We start from the raw sequence: 23,668 nt of genomic DNA, 5'->3' as shown, positions 1-23,668 counted from the left end.
TGGACATTTACAGAACACTCATCCCCAACAAAAGCATAATGCGTGTTCTTTTTAGGTACACATGGAACATTTACCAACTTAGACAATTTTCTGGCAATAAAACAATTCTCAATAAATTTAAAAGAATTCAAGTCATACAAAGAATGTTCTCTGACTAAAACAGAAATAAACTAGATTAATAACAGAAAGATCTCTGGAAAAATTCCCTAATATTAGGAGCTAAGTAACAGATGGATCAAAGAAGAAATAACTCTGAATAACTCATGGATCAAAGAAGAAATCAAAAGAAAATTAGATGCCTAGAAACAAACAACTTACTAAGACTGAATCGTTAAGAAACAAAATCTGAGTAGTCTAAGAGCTAGTAAGGAAACTATAATAAAAAACTTCCCAACAAAGAAAAGTCCAGAACCAGATATTTTCATTGGTGAAATCTACCAAACATTTAAAGAAGAATTGTCAATCCTTCTTCAATTCTTAAAAACAAAAAACAAAAAAAAAACTGAAGAGGAGAGAACAGTTGCAAACTATTTTAGGAAGTCAGCACTACTCTGATACCAAAGCTGAATCTGACATTACAAGAAAAGGAAACTATGGGCCAATGTCCCTGATGAACATAGATGCATCAGTCCTCAACAAAGTACTAGCAAAGTGAATTCAACAGCACATCATGATCAAGTGGGGTTTATTCTTGGGAGGCAAAGGTGGGCTCAATATAGACAAATCAATAAATGCAATCCACCACATTAAAAGAATGAAGGGGAAAATCCACATGATCATTCCAAATTATGCAGAAAGATCATTTGGCAAAATTTAACACATTTTTATGATAAAAACACTCAACAGACGAAGTTTAGAAGGAAACTACCTCAACATTTTATATCTCTCACAGCTAACAATCATACTCAATGGTGTAAGACTGAAAGCTTTTTCTCTAAGATAAGAATGCCTGCTTTTGCCACCTCTATTTAACACAATATTGGAAGTCCAAGTCAGAGCAATTAAGCAAGAGGAAGAGTAAAAGGCATTCAAATCGGAAAGGGAAAAGTAAAATTACCTGTTTGCAGATAACATGATCTTATATGTAGGAAACTTTAAATTTAGATTTTTTAAAAATCTGTTATAACTAACAAATTAAACAAAATTGCAAAAAACAAAACAACACATAAAAATCAGTTTGTTTCTCTACACTAACAATGAAAAAACCAGTAAGGGAAGTTAAAACAGTTTACCATACTATCAAAAATAATAAAACACTTTAGAATAAATTTATCCAAGGAGGCTTTGACTTGCACACTTAAAACTATAAAAGGACAAATATATATGATATCACTTACATGTTGAATTTGGAAAAGCTGAACTCATAAAATAAGAGTAGAATGATGGTTACCAGGTAGGGGGGGCGGGGATTGGGGAGGTACAGCTTAAGAGTACAAACCTGCAACTAGTAAATGAATGAGATCTAAGGCACAATATAGTGACTATAGACAAAAATATTATATTATAAACTTCAAAGTTTCTAGGAAACTAGATTTTTACTGTTCTCAACACACACAAAAATAATTATGTGAAATGATGGTGTTAGCTAGTGCTACTGTAGTCATATTGAACGATATAAATGTATCATTCTAACTTGTATACTTAAAACTATACAATCATATCAATTATATCTCAATTAAAAATGAAAGCCATGAAGATAAAAAAAAAATAGAAAAAATACCTCCATGAACATATTTTGGAAGACTTAATATTGCTAAGCTGTTCATAGTATCCAAAGCAATCTATGGGTTCAATGCAATTCCTATAAAAAATGCCCATCAGCAGATGAGTGGATTAGAAAACTATGGTACATCTACACAATGGAATACTACACTGCTATAAAAAAGGAATTCTTACCATTTGCAGCAGCATGGATGGACCTGGAGAGCATTATGTTAAATGAAATAACTCAGGCAATGAAACAAAAAATCACATGATCTCACTCATTTATAGAAAATAAAGAACATTATAACATGATAAATAAAAAGATAGATACAGAGGCAGTAAAGTATTGAACAGACCGTCAAATAACAGCAGGAAGGCTGGGGAGTGTTGGGGAGAAGGGGGAAATAGATCAACCAAAGGATTTGTATGCATGCATATAAGCACACCCATGGGCACAAAACACTGGGGGTGGGTGGGATGAGGACATGTGACAGGGAGTAGGGGAGGCTGGGGGAAGGTCAATAGGGGGGAAAAGGAGATATATGTATTAATAAATTTAATACTTTATTTTTTAATTTTAAATTTTAGAAATATTTTTATTGTTTAAAATGTTACATATATTAGTACATATATCTCCTTTCCCTCCCCACTGACATTCCCCCCAGCCTCCCCTACCCCCTGTCACATGCCCTCATTCCCTCATAATATATGTAATACTTTAAACAATTAAAAAAAATATTTAAAAAATCTCAATAGCATTTTTTTTTTCCAGGAAAAAAAATCCCTCCTAAAATTTGTCATTTAACTATCTTAAAGAAGAACAAAGTTGGGGGTTTTCACACTTTCTGATTTCTATACTTACTACATAGCTATGGTAATTAAAACCATGTGCTTCTGTTATAAAGACAGGCATATAGAATTAATGGAATAGAACAGAGACTAACAAACTGGATTCAACAGCACACTAAAAGGGTCATAAATCATGATCAAGTAGGAATATCACATATATGGTCAAATGATTTTCAACAAGGGTACCAACACCATTTAATGGGGGGAAAGGACAGTCTTTTCAGCAAAACTGAAGATCCACATGCAAAAGAATGAAGCTGATCTTTATCTAATACCACATATAAAAATTACCTCAAAATAGATCAAAGACCAAATGCAAGAGCGAAAGCTTTAAAACTATTAGATGAATACACAGGGGGGAAATTTCATGGCACTGGATTTAGCAAGGATTTCTTGGATATCACACCAAAGGCACAAGCAACAAAAGTCTTAAAAAAGACAAATGTGACTTCATCAAAATTAAAAACTTATGTGCACCACAGGACATTAGAGATAAAAAAGCAACTCCAAGAATGGAAAAAAATATTTGCAAATGACATATCTGATACGGAATCAATATCCAAAATATATTAAGAACATCTAAAACTCAACAACAAAACAAACAACCCAATTTAAAAAATCAGCAAAGGGCCAAAACTGGTTCGGCTCAATGAATAGAGCGTCGGCTTGAGGACTAAAAGGTCCCGGGTTCGATTCCAATCAAGGGCACGTACCTTGGTTGTGGGTACATCCCCAGAAGGGGGTGTGCAAGAGACATCTGATAGATGACTCTCTCTCTCATCGATGTTTCTAACTCTCTATCTCCTTTCCTCTCTGTACAAAATCTATAAAATATATATTTTTAAAAAAATCAGCAAAGGACTTCAATAGACATTTCTCCAAAGAAAATATACAGCTAGACAATAGAAATATGAAAAGATGTTTCACATTATTAGTCATTCACAAGATGCAAATTAAAAACACAATGAGATACCATTACACACCTATAAGAACAGCTGAAACAAAAAAGACTGACTAGCCTTAGCTGGGTAGCTCAGTTAGTTAGAGTATAATCCTGATATGCCACAGTTGCGAGTTCGATCCCCAGTAAGGGCATATACAGGAGGAATGCACAAACATGGAATAGCAAATATCTCTTTCTCATCAATAAATTTAAAAGAATATGCCAAAACCGGTTTGGCTCAGTGGTAGAGCGTCGGTCTGCGGACTGAAAGGTCCCAGGTTCGATTCCGGTCAAGGGCATGTACCTTGGTTGCGGGCACATCCCCGGTAGTGGGTGTGCAAGAGGCAGCTGGGCGATGTTTCTCTCTCATCGACGTTTCTAGTTCTCTATCTCCCTTCCTCTCTGTAAAAAATCAATAAAATATATTAAAAAAAAAAAAGAATAATAACAACATAAAAAGATTGACTAAACTGAGGATGTGGAGGAACTAGAACCCTCAAATACTGCTGGTAGGAGGGTAAAATAGTACAACCATTTTGGATAACAGTTTGACAGTTTCTTAAAATGATAAATATAATTTTTTATATGAGTCAGCCATTCCATTTCTAGGTACTTGTCCAATAAAAATGAAAGTATACTCCATACAAAGATTTGTACATAAATCTTAAGAACAGCTTTATCTGTAATAGCCAGAAACTAGAAAAGTCCAAATGTCTATCAACAGGTGAAATAACAAATTATGGAATATCCATCAAATGAAACATTACTCAGCAGTAAGAAGAAATGGACTCTTGATAAAACAATGTCGATGAAACTTGAATAATTATGCTGAATGAAAGAAACCAGGCCAAAAAAGCATAGATACTTGTAGTTGCACTTATCTATATTGTAGAAAGTACAAATTAATCTGTTGCTATAGAAGCCAGTCAGTGGTTTCTAGGGAACATAAGTGAGGAACTGAGTAAATTTGGGTTGTTGCCTGGCTGGTGAGCTCAGTGGTTGAGTGTCAACCTATGAACCAGGAGGCCATGGTTTGATTCCCAGTCAGAGACATGCTAGGGTTTCAGGCTCGATCCCCAGTAGGGGGCATGCAGGAGTCAGCCAACCAATGAGATCAATAATTCCCTCTCATAATTGATATTTTTCTCTCTCTCTCTCCCTCTCTCCCTCCCTCCCTCCCTGAAATAAATAAAAACATATTTAAAAAGTAACTTGGGCCGAAACCGGTTTGGCTCAGTGGTAGAGCGTTGGTCTGTGGACTGAAAGGTCCCAGGTTCGATTCCGGTCAAGGGTATGTACATTGGTTGCGGGCACAGCCCCAGTAGGGGGTGTGCAAGAGGCAGCTGGTTGATGTTTCTCTCTCATTGACGTTTCTAGCTCTCTATCTCTTTCCTTTCCTCTCTGTAAAAAAAATCAATAAAATATTAAAAAAAAAAAAAAAAAAGAAAGAAAAAAAGTAACTTGGGTTGTTGATGCATGAGGTCAAGCACCTTGATTGTGGTGCCAGATTCATGGATATGTACATAAGTCAAATTTATATATATTTATTTTAAAATAAATACCAATAAAATAAAGCTGGTAAACTGTTATTTAGGTTGATTAAAAAAAAAAGAGGATATAAGTTACCAATACCAGCAATAAGTTACCAATTACTACATGGAGCATTACTTATAGACATTTAAAAGATAATAAGACCCTATTATAACAATTTTATGCCAATAAATTTGGCAAATTGAATGAAACACATCTTTTGAAAAACAGCTTATAAAAGTGGATCTAAGATGTAACAGAAAATATAAATAGCTCTAAACTTATTAAAGAAATTAAATCTGTTATCAAATCTATCCACAAAGTAAACTCCAAATCTACATTGTTTCAGCAATAAATTCTAGCAAATATTAAGTACACAGAGACTAATATATAAAATCATAATATCAACTTATTAATTTCAAGGAGAATGAAATTATTATTATATACCATCTGTCTAGAATGATGAAGAAGAGGTATATGTGCTGGATAAACAACCGGACTCAACTTCTTAAGCCTCTTCCAATTTTAACAGTCAAATTCTAAGAACCTGCAGCAGAGATGATGAAGACATTTCCTTTCACTGTGGCATCAAGCTATTCAAATCGGACCATGTTGCAGGCTTTTTTGCCTTTTCCCTCTGACTTTCAGAATAACTTTAGAAAACATCCCTCAGCTCAGGGATCGAAGCTGCTGGCTGTCCAGATTGTCCTTTCAGATTTAACAGATCAACAAAAATTAGACTTGACAGTTTTTGCTCTAATATACCATGACATTGGCACTCTGGAATTTTCTCCAGATGTATGATGTAGCTTGCTTAAACGTGATCCAATTTTAACTCCTGGTATGCTCTTTTTTAAAAGGGAGAAAATAGATTTTCAAAGCAAAGTAGATATTTAAGCTTAAAAAATGACCTCATGAAAGAATCTGCAGACTTTTTAAAAACAAGCCAAGAACTAGATGTGGTGCTGGAAAGTTTATCTGAGAAAGCTGTTCTCTGTAGATTAAGCCAGAGTATTTGAAGTGGCAACAAAAATGGTTCAATATCACTCATGCTCATGAAAGGTCTTACTTATTTATTTTTCATTTAACAGGATTCCTTCTGGAAATGCCACAGGCAATGCAGCTTAAAGAGACACTTTAAATCCAGGTGTGCAGACCCTAGATTTGGGGATATGGTTGATATTTCCAGCTATGGCCTTAATAATAATGCTGAACTTTGGTGATCTTTGATAATAAGATAATTCCTATGAGAAACAATCTGATCTGAAGTTTAATAGCAACAGGAAAACCTTATCACTTTGCTTTAGAAAAATAACACATTTTTGTGTGTGTGCGTTATGATTTTTCTGATTACAAACGGAATACATACTCACTAATGGAAATTTTAAAAATACAATAGAGCAAAACAAAGCAAATAAAAATCATAATCCAACTATATTAGCAATAACTACTATGAACATTTGGAATCACACTGTTTTGCTATATTTTCATGTTACATGTGATAATGTTTATTTCACCATATTCTTTAATATGATTTTTCATGGATATTTTGGAGTCCCATTCATTGTATAGAAATACTATAACTAATTTAACCAACTATTGGGAAACTACTGAAACATTTAGGTTGTTTTCAATTTATTTTGTTATTAAAAATGCTGTTATAAACATCCTTGTATATAACATTTGGTACACATTCTTCATGTATTATTTCCATTGCACAGATTCTTATAAGTAAATTTCTGCTTCTAAGGGTATAGGCTAGGGGTGTCGAACTCAATCAGAGAAGGGGCCAAAATCTAAAATCCAGCCTAAATCGCAGGCCGAATGGTTTACTGAACAGTCATAAACTGTCATTGTGATGGAAACGCAGCGGAGTGCAGTGATGACAGCGCGGTGCGGGCCACATTGCAAGGCCTGGTGGGACGGATTTGGCCCGCGGGCCTTGTGTTTGACACATGTGGTATAGGCATTTAAAGTTACATATTGCCAATTTTTCTCCTGGTGAGATGAATCCATAAACCCTTTTTCTATAATTCTAAAATCCCAAAAACTCTGAAACCAAAATAATTTCTTTAAACTTTTTTTGGCTCCAAAAATCTACCTGATAGTAAAACCTGTCCTGAACTGAAGTGAGGCTGTTTGTAGTCTTTATTTATCTCACATGAGCATCTGATTATGGGATGCTACCTAGACCTGTATAACTAGGAATCTATAATAATAAAAGGGTAATATGCTAATTAGACTGGATGTCTTCTGGACGGCATTCTGGACGTCCTTCCTGACAAAGCCAGGGTCAGAGGGAAGCCAGCTGGGGACCCAGGTGCTTGCAGGCGGCCAGAGGAGGGAAGCAGCCTGGGAAGTGGGTGATGGAGGAAAGCTGGTGCCAAAGGGAAGCTGGTGCCGGGAGCCAGGGGAAAGCCTACTCTTGCATGAATTTTCATGCATTTGGCCTTTAGTCCTATATAATAAAAGGCTAACATGCAAATCAACCAAATGGTGGAATGACTGGTCACTCTGATGTGCACTGACTACCAGGGAGCAGATGCTCTACGCAGGAGCTTCCCCCTGGTGGTCAGTGTGCTCCCACATGGGGAACACTGCTCAGCCAGAAGCCAGTCTCACAGCTGGCAAGCACAGTGGTGGTGGCAGAAGCCTCTTCTGCCTCAGTGGCAGTTGGACATCCTCCAAGGGCTCCCAGAATGTGACAGGGCACAGGCTGGGCTGAGGAACCCCCCTCGGTGCATGAATTTCATGCACTGGACCTCTAGTGTTATGTAACATACAAAAATGCCTTATATTATTTTTCTTTTAACAGTTCAAAGATGCCATTTTATTATCCTCTTGCTTCCCTCCATTTTATCAAAATGAGAAGGCATCCACTATTCTTATTATTGTTTACCTTTGGTGGTTTTAAAATTTTCTTCTTTATCATTAGTTTTAGTAGTTAGATTGACAATGATGTGGTTTTCCTTTGTATTTATTCTGTTAGTGATTTGCTGAGGTTTTTAGATATATAAGTTGATTTTTACCCCCCAAAAAATGTGGAAAAATTCCAGACAGTATTAGGTTATCCCATTGCCACTTCTCTCTCTCCTTGCTTTCTGGAACTACAGTAATATATATGCTAGACTTCTTGATATTTATTTCACAGGTCACTGAGAGCTCTTTTCAGTTATTTTCAAACCTTTTAGTCTCTGTGCTTCAGTTAGGATTATTACTACTAAATTTTCTTCAAATTTACTGATAACATTTGTCTCAATGTTAAAAATGCTGTTGACAAAGGTATGCACACATATAATACCTTAATAAAAAAAAAAAAAATGCTGTTGACAGCCCTGACCAGTTTGGCTCAGTGGATAGAGTGTCAGCCTGTGGACTGAAAGGTCCCAGGTTCAATTCCGGTCAAGGGCATGTACCTTGGTTGCGGGCACATCCCCAGTAAGGGGTATGCAGGAGGCAGCTGACTGATGTTTTTCTCTCATCGATGTTTTTAACTCCTTTTCCCTCTCTTTCTTCTCTGTAAAAAAATCAGTAAAATATATATTTTTAAAAATGCTGTTGACATCTAATGAACTTTTCATCTTAGATATGTTTTTTAGCTCTATAATTAACAATTTGTTTTATTTTATAGCTTTTGTTTATCTGCTGATATTTCCCCATATGTTCAATTATTCTGCTGATATTTTTCTCTAAATCCATTGACATGTTTCTAACTTCTATTTTGAAGTCCCTGACTGCCAATTTCAACATGTGGCCCATCCATAGGTCTGCTTCTATTGATACTTTTTCTCTTGATTTGAAGTTATAAAATCCTTCTTCTCATTGGCCCTATGATAGTTTGAACTTTGGCTTGTTGGACAGGTTTTATTTTTCTTTAGCCTATAGTCTCGGGGCAGCTCTTAGTTTTAAAGCATAGTCCTTCTGCAGTTCCAGAGCAAAATATGAGGTGTTTTACCAGTCCCCCTATTTGGCAAGTCTTGCACTCAAAATAACACTATGTAGCTGCTGAAATGTAAATTCTGCTCGGTTCCTTAGTCCTTCTGATGTTACTTTCTGCCTGCTTTTTGTGTTTGATTTTGAATAGTTCCTATTTTAATACAATCGAGTTCACTAATCATTTCTGTTGCAATGTGCACCATGCTGGTCTTCATCTCAGACATTGTAGTTTTAATTTCTAGATGTTCTACTGGGTCTTTATAACTTCCGTATCTCTACTTGGCATGTTCAAGCTTTCCTCTAGCTTCTAGAACATATGGAATACAATTATAATAATTGTCTTAATGTTCTTCTCAACTAATTCTATAATCTATGCTATTTCTGGGTCTGTTTCAATTACTCACTTTTTAAAAAAGACTAGCTTTCAGAGCAGTTTTAGGTTCACAGCAAAATTGAGAGGAAGGTACAGAGATATTGAATATATTCCATGTTTCTCAGATTCACAGCTTTCCCTATTATCAACGTCTCCTTCCAGAATGGTACATTTGTTGCAATTGATGACACATTACATTGACACATCATTAACACCCAAAGTCTACAGTTTACATGAGGATTCACTCTTGGCATTGTATATTCTATGGGTTTAGACAAATGTGTAATGACATATACCTACCATTGCAGTATCATACAGAGTATTTTCACTGCCTAAAAGTCCTCTATGTTTCATTTATTCATCTTTCTCTTCCCCAATCCCTAGGCAACCACTGATCTTTTTAGAGTAGGTAACCACTGATCTTTTTTTTTTTCTTCAGAGAAAGAGGGAGAGAAAGAGAAAGAGAGAGGGGAGAGGGGGAGGAGGAGGGAGAAGGAGGGAAGAAGAAGGAGAGGGAGAGGCACAGGGACAGGGAGAGATAGAAACATCAATGATGAGTGAGAATCATCTGTTAACTGCCCTCTGTAGATCCCCTATTAGGGATCAAACCCACAACCCAGACATGTGCCCTGACCAGGAATCAAACCATGAATTCCTGGTTCATGGGTTGACACTCAACCACTGAGCTACACCAATGAGGCAACCACTGATCTTTTTACTGTTTCCACAGTATTGCCTTTTCCAAAGTGTCATATATTTGATTTTTTCCTCCTCTTTATGTCTCGTCTTTTCCTGCTTTCTTTCATGCCTTGTAGTTTTTTATCAAATGCCATACATAGTGCATTTTACCTTGCTGGGTTAGATCTTTTTCTAATCCTTAACATATTCTTTAACTTTGTTCTGAGATGTGGTTAAAGTACTTAGAAATGTGATCTTTTTTTAAGTTTTGCTTTTAAGCTTTGTCAGGTGGGATAAGAACAGTAGTTAATCTAGGGTTAAGTTTTCATCTAATACTGAGGTTAAGACCTTTCTTAGTACTTTCAATGCTGCCCTGTAAATTATGAAGCTTTTCAGGCTGGCATTATTTCTCACTCTATGTGAATGTGGGGCATTGCTACCTTTAATTCTTTTGGGTGCTTCTTTTTCTGGCCTTCCTCACACACAAGTGGGTTAGTATTCAATTTTATATTCAAAGTTGCCTTCAGCACATCTCTGGCGCTCTCTGTGGGTGGCTCTCTCCTGTCCAACCAGCCCTCTGTCTGGTGAACTCTAGCCACCTTGCCTTCCCTGGATTCTCAGCTCTGTCTCCTCAACTCATAGGACTGATTAAGTTCTGCCTCAGTTCCCTCTCCTTACACCACGGCATGGACACTTTCTCCCAGCAATAATTTGGGATTAGTCCTAGGAGTTACATAATTTGTTTCTTGTCTCCCAAGAATCACTCTCCTTCGCTTGTTGAAGTCCAATGTCTTAAGAATCATTGTTTTATATGCTTTGTCTGCTCCCATCCCACCAAGAAACTTCAACTGCATCCTCTTAGAAATGGAAGCCCCTGCATTATCTTTTTAAAATAAAAAATCTGAATTACATCTCTGGCCAAAGGGATTTGGATAAGGTAATGTAAACTTGTACAAATAAGCATTCCCACTGGTAATGCACAAACATGTTTGTCTCCTCACATCCTTTCAATATAAATGTATATGTATTTTTTAATATATGACAGCTAATATGTATTTTTTTAAATTTGCCAATTATTTAATATGTAAAAAATGGCATCATATTGCTGTTTAAACCAGTACATCTTTGATTACAGGTAAAGTTAAACATTTTAAAAGAGATTTTTAAATTGATTTTTAGAGAAAGAGGAAGGGAGAGGGACACACAGAGAGAAACATTGATGTGAGAGTGAAATACTGACTGGCCACTACCGGGGATCGAACCTGCAACCATGTGCCCTGACTGGGAATCGAACTGGCAACCTTTTGGTGGCCAGGACAATGCCCAACCATCTGAGACACACTGGCCAGGGCATAAAATTAAACATTTTAAAAATTTAATTGGACAGTAACATTTTTTTTAATGCCCATTGCCCATATTTCCATCAAAGTTTTTGTTCTCCATAAAGATTGGAAATACTTTGATGGTACTATTGTTATCTTTCAGACTCTTGGACTTCAGCCTTTTCTGTATCAAAGGGAACCTCACAAATTTATAAAACGTATGAATCTGATTGTTACATTGCTCTGGCAAAGAGGTGAAGACCTGGTAAGATGTTGCTGCCTATCCATTTTCCACAGTCACAATCAATGTATCATATCAACCCTTGTTTTAAATCCTTCCGACTTTGATTTCGAGAATACAAACTAAATTTCTCCCAGTGTGACAGGCTATTTGGAATCTGGCCCTGCCTACATCTTCAACTCCATTCCTTGTCATGTTCCGCTTCATTCACTGGGTTCCAGCTACTGATCTTTTTTCAGTTCCTGAACAAGTCACTTCCCCCCTCAGTTCTCTCTTGCTTGTAATCTTCTTCACAGGGCTGTTACCTTCTTATCTCTCAGATGACAGCTTAAACTTCAATCTGCACATAGATATTCCCTACTGCTCAATCCAAAGTAAGTTTCCCCTAATGCTATTCTTCCCATAATAATCTTGTCTTTCCCTTCACAGCACTTATATACCTGTCACAATTTCAAATTATATATTTGATATACTATTTGTTTAATTATTATCTAGCTCTCTAACTAGAAGGTAAGCTACATGACGGTAGCAACTATATTTTTTTGTTCATCAATGTACACTTAGTAACAAGAATAGTGTTTAGTCCAAAGTAGGTATACATAAAATATTGGCTGAAGTAATGACTCACTCGATACTTAAGTACAGTGGGGTTGGGGGAATGAGAAGAGATAAACCCAAGATCTTATTTGCTTATATGCATAGCCCATGGACCAGGATAATAGGGTAGTAAAAACCTGAGGTGAGGTGGGTAAGGCTGAGGGGAGGGAGGAAAAGGAGGAGGGGAATGGGAGAAATCTCTAATACTATCAACAATAAAAAATAGATTTAAAAAATACTAAAGTATAATAAGATTATTGGAAAATAGGCAAGTCTAAAAAACATTCACTTATGTTAAGATCATTCATCATTCTATACTTCTGAGATATATTAATCTTCACTTAATCTGTAAGCTTATATAAAAATATTCTTTGGAGAAATGCTATCACCAAAAATTAAAATTTCATTTTTTAGTATGAATTTTAATCTAACATATTTATAATGGGGAGCTAATACTCTTTGAAAATGGCCATATGAAACCAAGATAATAATAGTGTCCTATTTCATTTACTAACATGTAAACCAAATCTCTAATTTATAGTGAAAATCCAAAATAAATAAAGAAATGTAAAATGGTTAATAGAAAATTATCATTGAGCATAAATAAATGCCATTTACTGAATAATTTCTTGGAAGTTATAAATATTTCCTTCTACATTATTTATAAATTTACCCTGAAAGATAAAACATTTTCTTAGACAACTCTAAAAACAACAAAATAAAAAACCACTCCAACCATCAGAGAAAAATATCAGCTTATTTAATTTAATTATCTCCTTCATGATTATTAAATGACTAGAGGCATGAGATTGGGGGGGAAAAAGACATTATTTGCAAATGTGGGATCTACAAGAAGTACTAGCACTAAGAAGTAAGCTTAGTAAGGCACTCGTTACTGGATTCAAGGCCAATATACAAAAATATATTATATTTCTATATTCTGGCAATGAACAATTCAAAATTGAAATACAAAACAGTAAGATATTGGGTCGGCAACGAAGTAATTGCGGGTTTCACACATATATGGCTTCAGTTGAATTTTTAGGTTTGCAGACGTAGTACAAATGTAAAACACATTTTGTTATTTGATAGTTGGCTATTCAGCTGTTAATCAGCAAAAAAAGTTTTTGATCTGTTTTGTAGTTTTCGTTTGGCGTTCGTTGAAAAATGGAAAATCAAAAGGAACATTTTCGTCATATTTTGCTTTTTCATTTCTGCAAAGGGAAAAACGCATCGCAAGCTCATAAAAAGTTATGTGCTGTTTATGGTGACGAAGCCTTAAAAGAACGGCAGTGTCAAAATTGGTTTGCCAAATTTCGTTCTGGTGATTTTTCACTCAAAGATGAAAAACGCTCTGGTCGTCCAGTTGAAGTTGATGACGCCCTAATCAAAGCAATAATCAATTCGGACTGTCACAGTACAACACGTGAGATTGCAGAGAAGCTTCATGTATCACATACATGCATTGAAAATCACTTAAAACAACTTGGCTATGTTCAAAAACTCGATACATGGGTTCCTCAAGAATTGAAAGAATCACAGTTAACGCAACGCATTAGCAGCTGCGATTTGCTAAAGAAACGTAATGAAAATGATCCATTTTTAAAACGACTGATAACTGGCGATGAAAAATGGGTTGTTTACAACAATATCAAGCGGAAAAGATCGTGGAGCAGGCCAGGTGAACCAACTCAAACAACATCAAAAGCTGATATTCATCAAAAGAAGGTTTTGTTATCAGTTTGGTGGGATTACAAAGGAATTGTCTACTTTGAACTCTTACCACCCAACCGAACAATCAATTCTGATGTCTACATTGTACAACTAACGAAATTAAACAATGCAGTTGAAGAAAAGCGGCCCGAATTGACAAATCAAAAAGGTGTTGTATTCCATCACGACAATGCAAGGCCACACACATCTTTGGTCACTCGGCAAAAATTAATGGAGCTTGGTTGGGATGTTTTGCCACATCCACCATATAGTCCTGACCTTGCACCATCTGATTACTTTTTGTTTCAATCTTTACAAAACTCCTTGAATGGTAAAAATTTCAATAATGATGATGATGTCAAATCGTACCTGATTCAGTTTTTTGCTAATAAAAACCAGAAGTTTTTTGAACGTGGGATTATGATGCTGCCTGAAAGATGGCAAAAGGTCATTGATCAAAATGGGCAATACATTACAGAATAAAGTTATTTAGTTCCATGAAAAAATTGTCTTTGATTTTCTTTAAAAAATCCGCAATTACTTAGGTGCCGACCAAATATATAATAACACCAAAATCATTAATCACTTAGAAACAAATCTTATAAGACATACATAAATTTATATGACAAAACTACAAAACACTGATGAAATAAATAAGAGAGTTAAATAAACTGGGAGATATATTAATAAATTAGAAAACTCGATATTATTAAAATGTCAACCCTCCAAAATTGATCTATATATTCAACACAATCTTAATAAAATCCCAGCTTGAATTTTTATAAAAATTGATAAGCTGATTTTAAAATTTATATGGAAAAGCAAAGGAAGTAGAATAGTCAAATGTGAGAAAGGAGAAAAATTTGGAGGATTAATATTACCTGATAAAGGTATAGTATTGGAGAAAGGATAGCAACATAAAGCAATGAAATAGAAGAGAAAATCCAGAAACAGACCCACACATCCAAAGTCAGTTGATTTTTTTGACTAAGGTATAAGGGCAATTAATGTATATCCACATGCAAAAGAGTGAACCTCAATCCTTATCTAACGCCCTATTAAAATTAAACCCGAATGACCAGTGATTACGAAAGTTGAGGGTGTGGGGAGATGTTGACTACAAAGAAATATAGGGAACTTTTGAGGGGAAATAATCATACTGCTCTTTATTTTGATTGTAAAGATGGTTGTCAAAACTAACAGAAGGTGAATTTTATTCTTTGTAAATTATATATTAAAATATATAATATGTAATTTATTTCTTTTTAAAGAGAAAAAAAGTCTTTTAGCCTCTCAGGACTATCTCGGGGGAAAAAATCTAAATGGTAATATCCAGGCCACGATATGCATGTAATCACAAGTTGTTTATGCATAGGATATAAATGAAAAGAAAAAAACAAAAAACTGAAGTGTCCCAAGATGTAAAGCCTTAAGTATCTACATAAATAAAAGTTTCCCATCTGCATTTGGTTTTGGCTTGGAAAGATATTGGAAATCACAGGGCCTTTTCTTCCCTAAATGCAAAAAAGGAAGTGTTTTGAATTTATAGCTAACAAAAATTTCAATCTGGGAACCATATTTAAACATCTTTTACCTTTATGTCCCGCAGACATTTCTAACTCCAACAATGAACTCTATTTTTTGATGTTTGTGTTCATCTCAAACACATCTCAAATATGTACTCTTTTCTCCATCCCAATTTCTACCATTCTAGAACAAGTTACCACTTGTTCTCTCCTCTAAATTACTTCAATATTCTTGGTCTCATTATATCTATTCTTGCTTCCCTTTCAATTCTGCAGTGTTTTTTTTAAAAATACTATTTTAAAAAACAACAAACTCTGTTCTGATCATATCATATCATCTCTTCCTCAAAACTCTTCAATACCTTCTCTATTTCTTTAGCACAGACATAAAAATAATTAATGTAGTCCCTCTTTATCTCACTAGTCGTATCTTATACCACTCTTTCCCCCTCTAGACCCAATTACACTCAATGTCTAGTTCCATGATCTTCTCTGCTTTATAGTAGAGATGTTACATGTCTGTTCCATATATTCGTTCCCTCTGCTTATACTCCTCCTCCTCCTGTCTATATTTGCATTTAAACTTGTCTAACTTGCTTCGTTTTTTCTTCGGGGGCAGCTAACATGGCATTTCGAGAAAGCCTTCCATGATCCAACATGTCTACATTGATCTACTGGCTATCAGCTCTTACAACATATTCATGGGTAAGTACTATGACATAATAAAAAAATTTATTTTTTGTCCCTGGCTCCTGTCACATAGTGCCTAAAACTCTTGGAATCTCCTGAGTAATAGGAGTACCTATTGCATGCTAATGAAATTATGGTTGTCTGGTCTGGAGATGCTACATAGATTCAGAATGGCAGCTTGTCACCAGAAAGATAAGCCATGAAAGTTCTCCCCTGCCCTTCACCCCGACCCCCACCTCTGGGGAGGAGAGAGGGCTAGAGCAGGGGTGTCGAACTCAATCAGAGAAGGGGCCAAAATCTAAAATCCAGCCTAAATCGCGGGCCGAATGGTTTACTGAACAGTCATAAACTGACAATGTTAACCAGAAATGTGAATTTAAAATGAGTGGAACAATCTTTTCCTTAACAGTGCTGTTAACCAACTCACATGCTATCAAGCAAAAACAGTAATATTGGTATCAAGCAAAACAGTAATATTGGAATGTACCTAAAATGCTTTGTTTTGTTTTCTGGCTAGATGTCTGACACCGTTTTCCCCGGATCAATGAGTCAATGTTCGGTTTTATTTCTTGGGCTGTAGCAACCCGCAAAACAGCATGGAGGTTGTCATCGGTAATGCGTGATCTGTGCTTGTTTTTGTTCAGATTCATTATTGAAAACATCTGTTCACAAAGATAGGTGCTCCCGAACATGGATAGAATACGGGCAGCATGAAGTCGGAGCTCTGGCATTGAGTCAGGGGGCAGTAGAGGGTAGAAGTCCTCAATTTCAACATCCTGAAACCTTGATTTCAGGCCACTGTCAGACTGAAGCTCGATTATCTCCATCTGAAGGTGATGGGGCACATTGTTGACATCAACTGTAAAAGGATTGGCAAAGATGTCAAAGCCTGAGTGCTGTGTTCTAAAGTCAGAGAAGCGCCGCTCAAATTCACTTAGTAAACGGCTAACTTTGGTAGCCAGCCGACTGCAAGGAAAAGTATCAGAAATAGTGGTTGAGATACTCAAACAAACGGGAAAGTGGGCAAGATTGTCCTGTTCCAGTTGGGACTTCCATAGTTGAAGTTTACGCTGGAATGCTGTGATCATGTCAGACATCTTCGTGATGACTTGTTTGCGTCCCTGCAGCTTCAGATTCAGTTGGGCGAGATGCTCGCATATGTCACACATCATAGCAAAATCACATAGCCAGGCGGGATCCGACAGTTCAGGCAAGTGCTTTCCTTTACTTTCCATGAAAAGAGCAATTTGTTCTCTGAGCTCAAAAAATCTTTTGAGGACTGCGCTCTTGCTCAGCCATCTTACTTCTGTATGGTATGGCACGTCTCCATGCTCTGCACCCACCTCCTGTAAAAACTGCTGGAACTGGCGATGATTCAGGCCACGTGCCCGTATAAAGTTAATAGTTTTAATGACTGTGGTCATTATGTCATTCATGTCCAGAACTTTTCCACACATAGCCTCTTGGTGGATAATGCAATGATAAGTAATCAAGGGTGTGTGGCAGTGACTTTTTTGCATTCTTTCCTTCATTAGTCCAACCAAGCCTTTCTTTTCTCCGCACATTGAAGGTGCGCCATCGGTAGTTAGCCCCACCAACTTTTCCCAGGGTAATTTAAAATTATTTATAGATTTCTCCACAGCCTCAAATATATCACTACCAGTCGTCATCCCATGCATGGCAGCTACATCCAAAAGTTCCTCAGTGACAGAGAGGTCTGTCTTCGTAGCACGTATAAAGATGGACAGCTGCGCTGTATCAGTGTTGTCTGTGCTTTCATCGATAGCAAGTGAAAAAGCGAGATAACTGCATGCCTGTTCGGCCAGCTGTGATGATAGATTTCCTGAGAGTTCTTGAACTCTATCTGCAATGGTGTTTCTTGACAAACTGACATTTTGAAAACTCTGTATCTGGTCTGGGCATACTTGCTCACACACTTTTAGCATGCATTGCTTCAAAAAGGCACCCTCTGAAAAACACCTTGAAGTACCGGCAATTTCTTCAGCCACTATAAAGCTTTCTTTCACTGCAGCATCATTTTTCGCTGTAGCCTTTGTAAACATTTGCTGCTGTGATTGTAGTTTGCCTTTTAGTTCTTTAACAATTTTATGCTTTTCTTCCAAAGTATATTTGCCATACTTAACATTATGTTTGGTGTCAAAATGACGTATATTGTACTCTTTCATCACCGACACTGTCTCATAACACAATATACACACTGGTTTGCCCTCTCTAAGCACAAACATGTATTCACTTTCCCATTTGTCATTAAATTGTCTGCCTTCACCATCAACTTTTCTTTTCCTGGACATTTTGGGATCAATATTGGCAGTAAAAGATGTAGTTTACTGGAAATCTGCGTTAAAAGGAAAAAGTTGAAAACTGCACAGGGATAGCTTGATTTGGCAGATGGAGTGGAGAAAAAAAAAGTCAGTCAATAAATGCCTGGCTGGGTACAGATAGCAGATTCTGTTGCGATTTTTATGCCTGCACTTTATGCCAGGAACTGGCAGCTTCTGCTGTGTATTTTTTATGCCCACACACTGACTCTCTCCTCTGCTCTGCCACCCGCACAACCACATCGGATGCTGGACTATAGGTCACGCCTCCTGAATCTCGCGTGACTTGTTATCTATGCGCATGCGTAATAGATAGCAAGTACTGCGGCCGGCGAGGCGGCCAATGTCACCGCGCGTCATTGTGATGGAACGCAGCGGAGTGCAGTGATGACAGCGCGGTGCGGGCCACATTGCAAGGCCTGGCGGGCCGGATTTGGCCCGCGGGCCTTGTGTTTGACATGTGTGGGCTAGAGACTCAGTTAATCACCAATGGCCAATGATTTACTCAATTATGACTACATAATGAAAACTCCATAAAAATCCCTAAATGAGGTTCAAAGTGCTTCTGGACTGGAGAGCAAGCACACTGATGTGCAAAGAAGGTGTTATGTGGGAGAGGATACAGAAGTACCTGCTCCCCCCCCCCCCCCAACACCTCATCCTGTTCATTTCTTCCCTTTGGCTATTTCTGAGTTGTATCCTTTATAATAAACAGGTAAATGGAAGATATTTTCCAAAGTTCTATGAGTCATTCTAGTGAATTATTGAACCTGGGCAGGGGTGGGATGTCACAGGGATTCCTGATTTTACAAAGTCAGACCAGAGTGTGGGTAACCTGGACACCTCTTTTGCAGCTGTGTCTGTAGTGAGGGCAGTTTAATGACAATGAATTCTTTTTAAACTTGGGGAGTCTGATGCTAATGTCTGGAAGTTAGTGTTAGAATTGAATGCGATTGTTGGATGTTCAGTCCAGAGAATTGACAGAATTGATGTTAGAAATCAGAACACTTATTCAAGCCTGTTTATAATTTCATTAGTTATAAACTCCATAATGTCTACTATTGTATTCCCAGCACTTACAGTGCCTGGAACACTGTTCCATATATAATGGCTGAATATAAAAATGAATGCCTACCATCGGTGTATAGAAATTCCGAACTGTTATCTGGGAGAAACTAGGTCAGGGGGTTTTACTTGGTCTGCCTCTGATCCAACACTAAAAGCTGATGAAACAAAGATAAGAGACAACAGGGCCAACTTTTCATGTAATGCTAGGGCTGACTACAGGATAGGGTGGTACACCGGAAAGAGCAGGAAACAGCAAATATAACCCCACTTCTCACTTTGAAAAAGAAGCAAACTGAGAATAGCACAGTGATCAAGTCACAGCCCTAGCAACCACTCCTCCTCCACACTGAGCCCCTCATGGTGGCAAGTCCTGTTCTCCCAAAAGCTACTAAGAGTAGAGTTCAAACTCGGCTCCTAGAGTTCAAACTGCCTGCCTATGAAGAAAAAATAATAATTTGATGTAAAATGAATATAACTGTATCTAGTCCATTAGTCAGTTCCCAGATGCAATGAAAATTCCTCACATGAACACCACTGCATCAAGTTCTTGGAAGAAAGTTACCCAGCTGAGAAAACCAGGCACAGAGCACCTTTGTATGTGCCTTGTCCATAAGCCCTACTTAAAAGTGAAGAGAAGCAAGGACCAATAACCAAGACCACTCTAACCTGCAAAGCTGTCATTTAGCATTGAAGTTACAGATAAAGAGCTTCCCAAACAAGAAAAAGCTAAAGGAGTTCACCATCACCAAACAAGTATTACATGAAATGTTCAAGGTTCTTATTAAATAAGAAGGAAAAAACATCAAAAGTATGAACAAAATGGCAATAAATACATATCTATCAACAATGGAATCTACAAATAAAATGAACAAGTAGAACAGAACAGATTGTTAGTGTTAGATACAGATAACTTTTTGTTAGTTGCTAGATGGGAAGGAGGCTGGGGGATGGATGAAAAAGGTGAAGGGATTAAGAAGTACAAATTGGTTGTTACAGAATAGTCATGGGGATGTAAAGTAACAACATAGGAAATATAGTCAACTAGAGGCCCAGTGCACGAAATTCGTGCACGGGGGCAGAGGGGAGGGGAGTGTTGTCCCTCAGCCCAGCCTGCACCATCTCCAATCTGGGACAAACCTCTCACAATCCAGGACTGCTGGCTCCCAACTACTCACCTGCCTGCCTTCCTGATTGCCCCTAACTGCTTCTGCCTGCCAGCCTGATCACCCCCTAACCACTCCCATGCCAGCCTGGTTGATGTCTAACTGCTCCCTTGCCAGCCCGTTTGCCCCCAACCTTTCCTCTGCCGGCCTGGTCACCCTTAACTGCCCTCCCCTGTAGGCTTGATCACCTTCAACTGCCCTCCCTTACAGGTCTGATCTCTCTCAACTGCCCTCCCTTGCAAGCCTGGTGTCTCTCAAATGCCCTCCCCTACTTGCCTGATCACCCACAACTGCCCTCTCTTGCAGGCCAGGTCCTTCCCAACTGCCCTCCCTTGCTGGCCATCTTGTGTCCACATGGGGGCAGGATCTTTGACAACATAGGGGCAGCCATATTGTGTGTTGGAGTGATGGTCAATCTGCATACTACTCTTTTATCAGATAGGATAGAGGCCTGGTGAAGGGATGGGAGCCAGTTGGTTTGCCCTGAAGGGTGTCCCAGATCAGGGTGGGGGTTCCCTTGGGGCATGGAGCAGCCTGAGCAAGAGGCCTGTGGTGGTTTGCAGGCCGACCATGCCACCCAGCTAACCAAGCCGAGGCCTTGGTATCTGGGATATATTTACCTTCTACAATTGAAACTCTGTAGCCTGGAGTGGACCCAAGCTTCCTGCTTGTCACTTGGCGGCAGCTGTTTTTATTTGGATTTGTTTACCTTCTATAATTGAAACTTTGTAGTCTTGAGTGAAGGCTTAAGCCAGCAAGGGCAGGCAGAAAGCTTGGCTTCCTCTGTTGCCGGGGAAACACCTCCCTCCTGCTCTCTGTGGCTTTAGCCATCTTGGTTGGGTTTATTTGCATATTCTCTCTGATTGGTTGGTAGGCGTGGCACCCACCAGCCAATCAGGAGTGAGTATGCAAATTAACACAACAAATATGGTGGGTTAGTTTGCATACAGAGGCATCGCCCCAGCCACACTGGGCCTCTGGGCAGTAGGGAAAGGTGGAAAGCCGGCTCTGGCCAGAGCAAAGGTGCTGCTGGAAGCCAGGGAAGGAAGGCCCATTCTTGCACGAATCTTCATGCATCGGGCCTCTAGTGAATAAATAAATAAATAAATAAATAAATAAATAAAATAAAAGTAACAACTGCATGTCTCAGCATATAGGTAGGTCTCTCATTAACACTGAAACTTTTGTACTTGTTGACTTCTTACTTTGTCAAAGGATGTTAAGAAAGCAGATGTATATAATCACTCTTTTCAACTAGAAATTAGTAATTTTAAGGGCAGAAAATTGCTCTCAAATCTCCACTTTTCAGTGCTGGACAGATAAAAGAAGCTCTTTTCCTCTATGTAGAACGGAACAGATGTCATGCACTAGATTCTCATAGGTAAATTTGTTGAAGCCTAGGAGACCTGCAAAAAATGAGGCCAGGCCTACAAGATATTTATAAGAAAAGACCATTCCCATTTTGCCATGAAAGCAAGTCTTACCTGTGATGGAGTTATCCTTCCTTTTTTTACTTCAGATGAATTTTCACTTAATTTTCCTGCTTTGTAACTTGAGCTGCATTTGTAGCATGTCCATCTTGCTTGCCCTTCAATTTCTATGGTGCACTCTTTGTTTTGCAGACAAAATGAGTGATACAAATGGCCACAGCTGCAAAATAAAGGCAACCAATTGTACTTTTCATTGTTACAAAACCCATAAACATAAGCCGTGTTGGAGTGTTCATAAGTTATAAAGATTTCTGATATGCTGAAATGCACTAGTGGTTGTATTGGTTAAGAAACAAGAAAGGGAATAACCTTATTGTTGTCTTCTCTTTTTGAAATCCAGACTCACATATTTGTATACTTAAGCTGTTAGTAAGAACAAAATCATAGTTATCTGACTATAAACCACCTGAGGGATAAGCTAAACTTCTGTTCATTTCTCAAACTATGAAATATTTTTAGATAGTTTGAAAAAAACATAAATTGGGGGAAATCATTCTATCTAATAAAAGAGTAATATGCAAATTGATCATCACTCCAACACACAAGATGACTGCCCCAATGTGGACAAAGATGGCTGCCACAAGATGGCCAGCAAGGAAGGGCATTGGGGGTGATCTAGCCTGCAGAGGAGAGCAGTTAGGGGTGACCAGGTCAGCAGAGGAGGGCAGTTGGGGGCAACCAGGCCTGCAGGGAAAGGCAGTTGGGGGGGACCAGGCCTGCAGGGGAGGGTAGTTAGGAGCAATCAGGCTAGCAGGGGAGCAGTTAGGCATCAATCAGGCTGGCGGGGGAGTGGTTAGGTGGTGATCAGGCTGGCAGGCAGAAGCAGTTTTAGGGGCAATCAGGAAGGCAGGCAGGTGAGTAGTTGGGAGCCAGCAGTCCTAGATTATGAGAGAAATGTCCTATTGCCCGTTTAGGCCTGATCCTAGTAGGACATCCCTCGAGGGGTCCCAGATTGGAGATGGTGCAGGCTGGGCTGAGGGACACACCTGCCATGCATGAATTTTGTGCACCGGGCCTCTAGTCCTATATAATAAAATCCTAATATGCAATCAACAGAATGGTGGAACAGTTGGTCTCTATGCCACACATTGACCACCAGAGGTCAGATGCTCAACGCAGGAGCTGCCCCTGGTGATCAGTGCACTTCCACAGAGGGAGTGCTGCTCAGCCAGAAGCTGGGCTCACCACTGGTGAGTGCAGTGGCAGTGACAATGGCCAGAACCTTTCCCGCCTCTGAGACAGCGCTAAGAAGCAGCAAGCTGGGCTCATGGCTGGCAAGAACAGAGGTGGTGGCAGGAGCCTCTCCCACCTCTACTGCAGTAAGAACAAGGGTCCTATGAGAGCCCTGGATTGTGAGAGGAATGTCTGACTGCCTAAGCCAGCAGGTGGACATCCCCTGAGGGGTTCTGGACTGCAAGAGGGTGTAGGCCAGGCTGAGGGACTTCCCCCCCACCCCCCACGACCCCATCCCCCAAGTGCACTGGGGGCCTAGTTATTATCTAAGTA

The 23,668-nt window shown here is 38.4% G+C and overlaps 1 protein-coding gene across 11 annotated transcripts in view; it reads right to left on the bottom strand.

The window, feature by feature from the left end:
• The window catches only part of VPS8 (VPS8 subunit of CORVET complex), a 238,741-nt gene that overhangs the window by 31,094 nt on the left and 183,979 nt on the right, over nucleotides 1–23,668 (bottom strand). For 10 of the 11 annotated variants that reach the window (XM_036443983.2, XM_036443984.2, XM_045583756.1 and 7 more), the window contains one exon: nucleotides 22,157–22,322. In XM_036443983.2, coding sequence (XP_036299876.1) covers nucleotides 22,157–22,322 — 166 coding nt within the window. Of the gene's footprint in view, nucleotides 1–5,457; nucleotides 5,574–22,156; nucleotides 22,323–23,668 lie in introns of those variants that run through there. The other variant, XM_036443990.2, reaches the window with a different exon arrangement.

Source organism: Pipistrellus kuhlii, unplaced genomic scaffold (assembly GCF_014108245.1).
Source record: "Pipistrellus kuhlii isolate mPipKuh1 unplaced genomic scaffold, mPipKuh1.p scaffold_m20_p_2, whole genome shotgun sequence".
NCBI classification, from domain to species: Eukaryota; Metazoa; Chordata; class Mammalia; order Chiroptera; family Vespertilionidae; genus Pipistrellus; species Pipistrellus kuhlii.
Note: the sequence above shows the minus strand (reverse complement) of the source record. Positions and strands in the feature narration are given on the sequence as shown.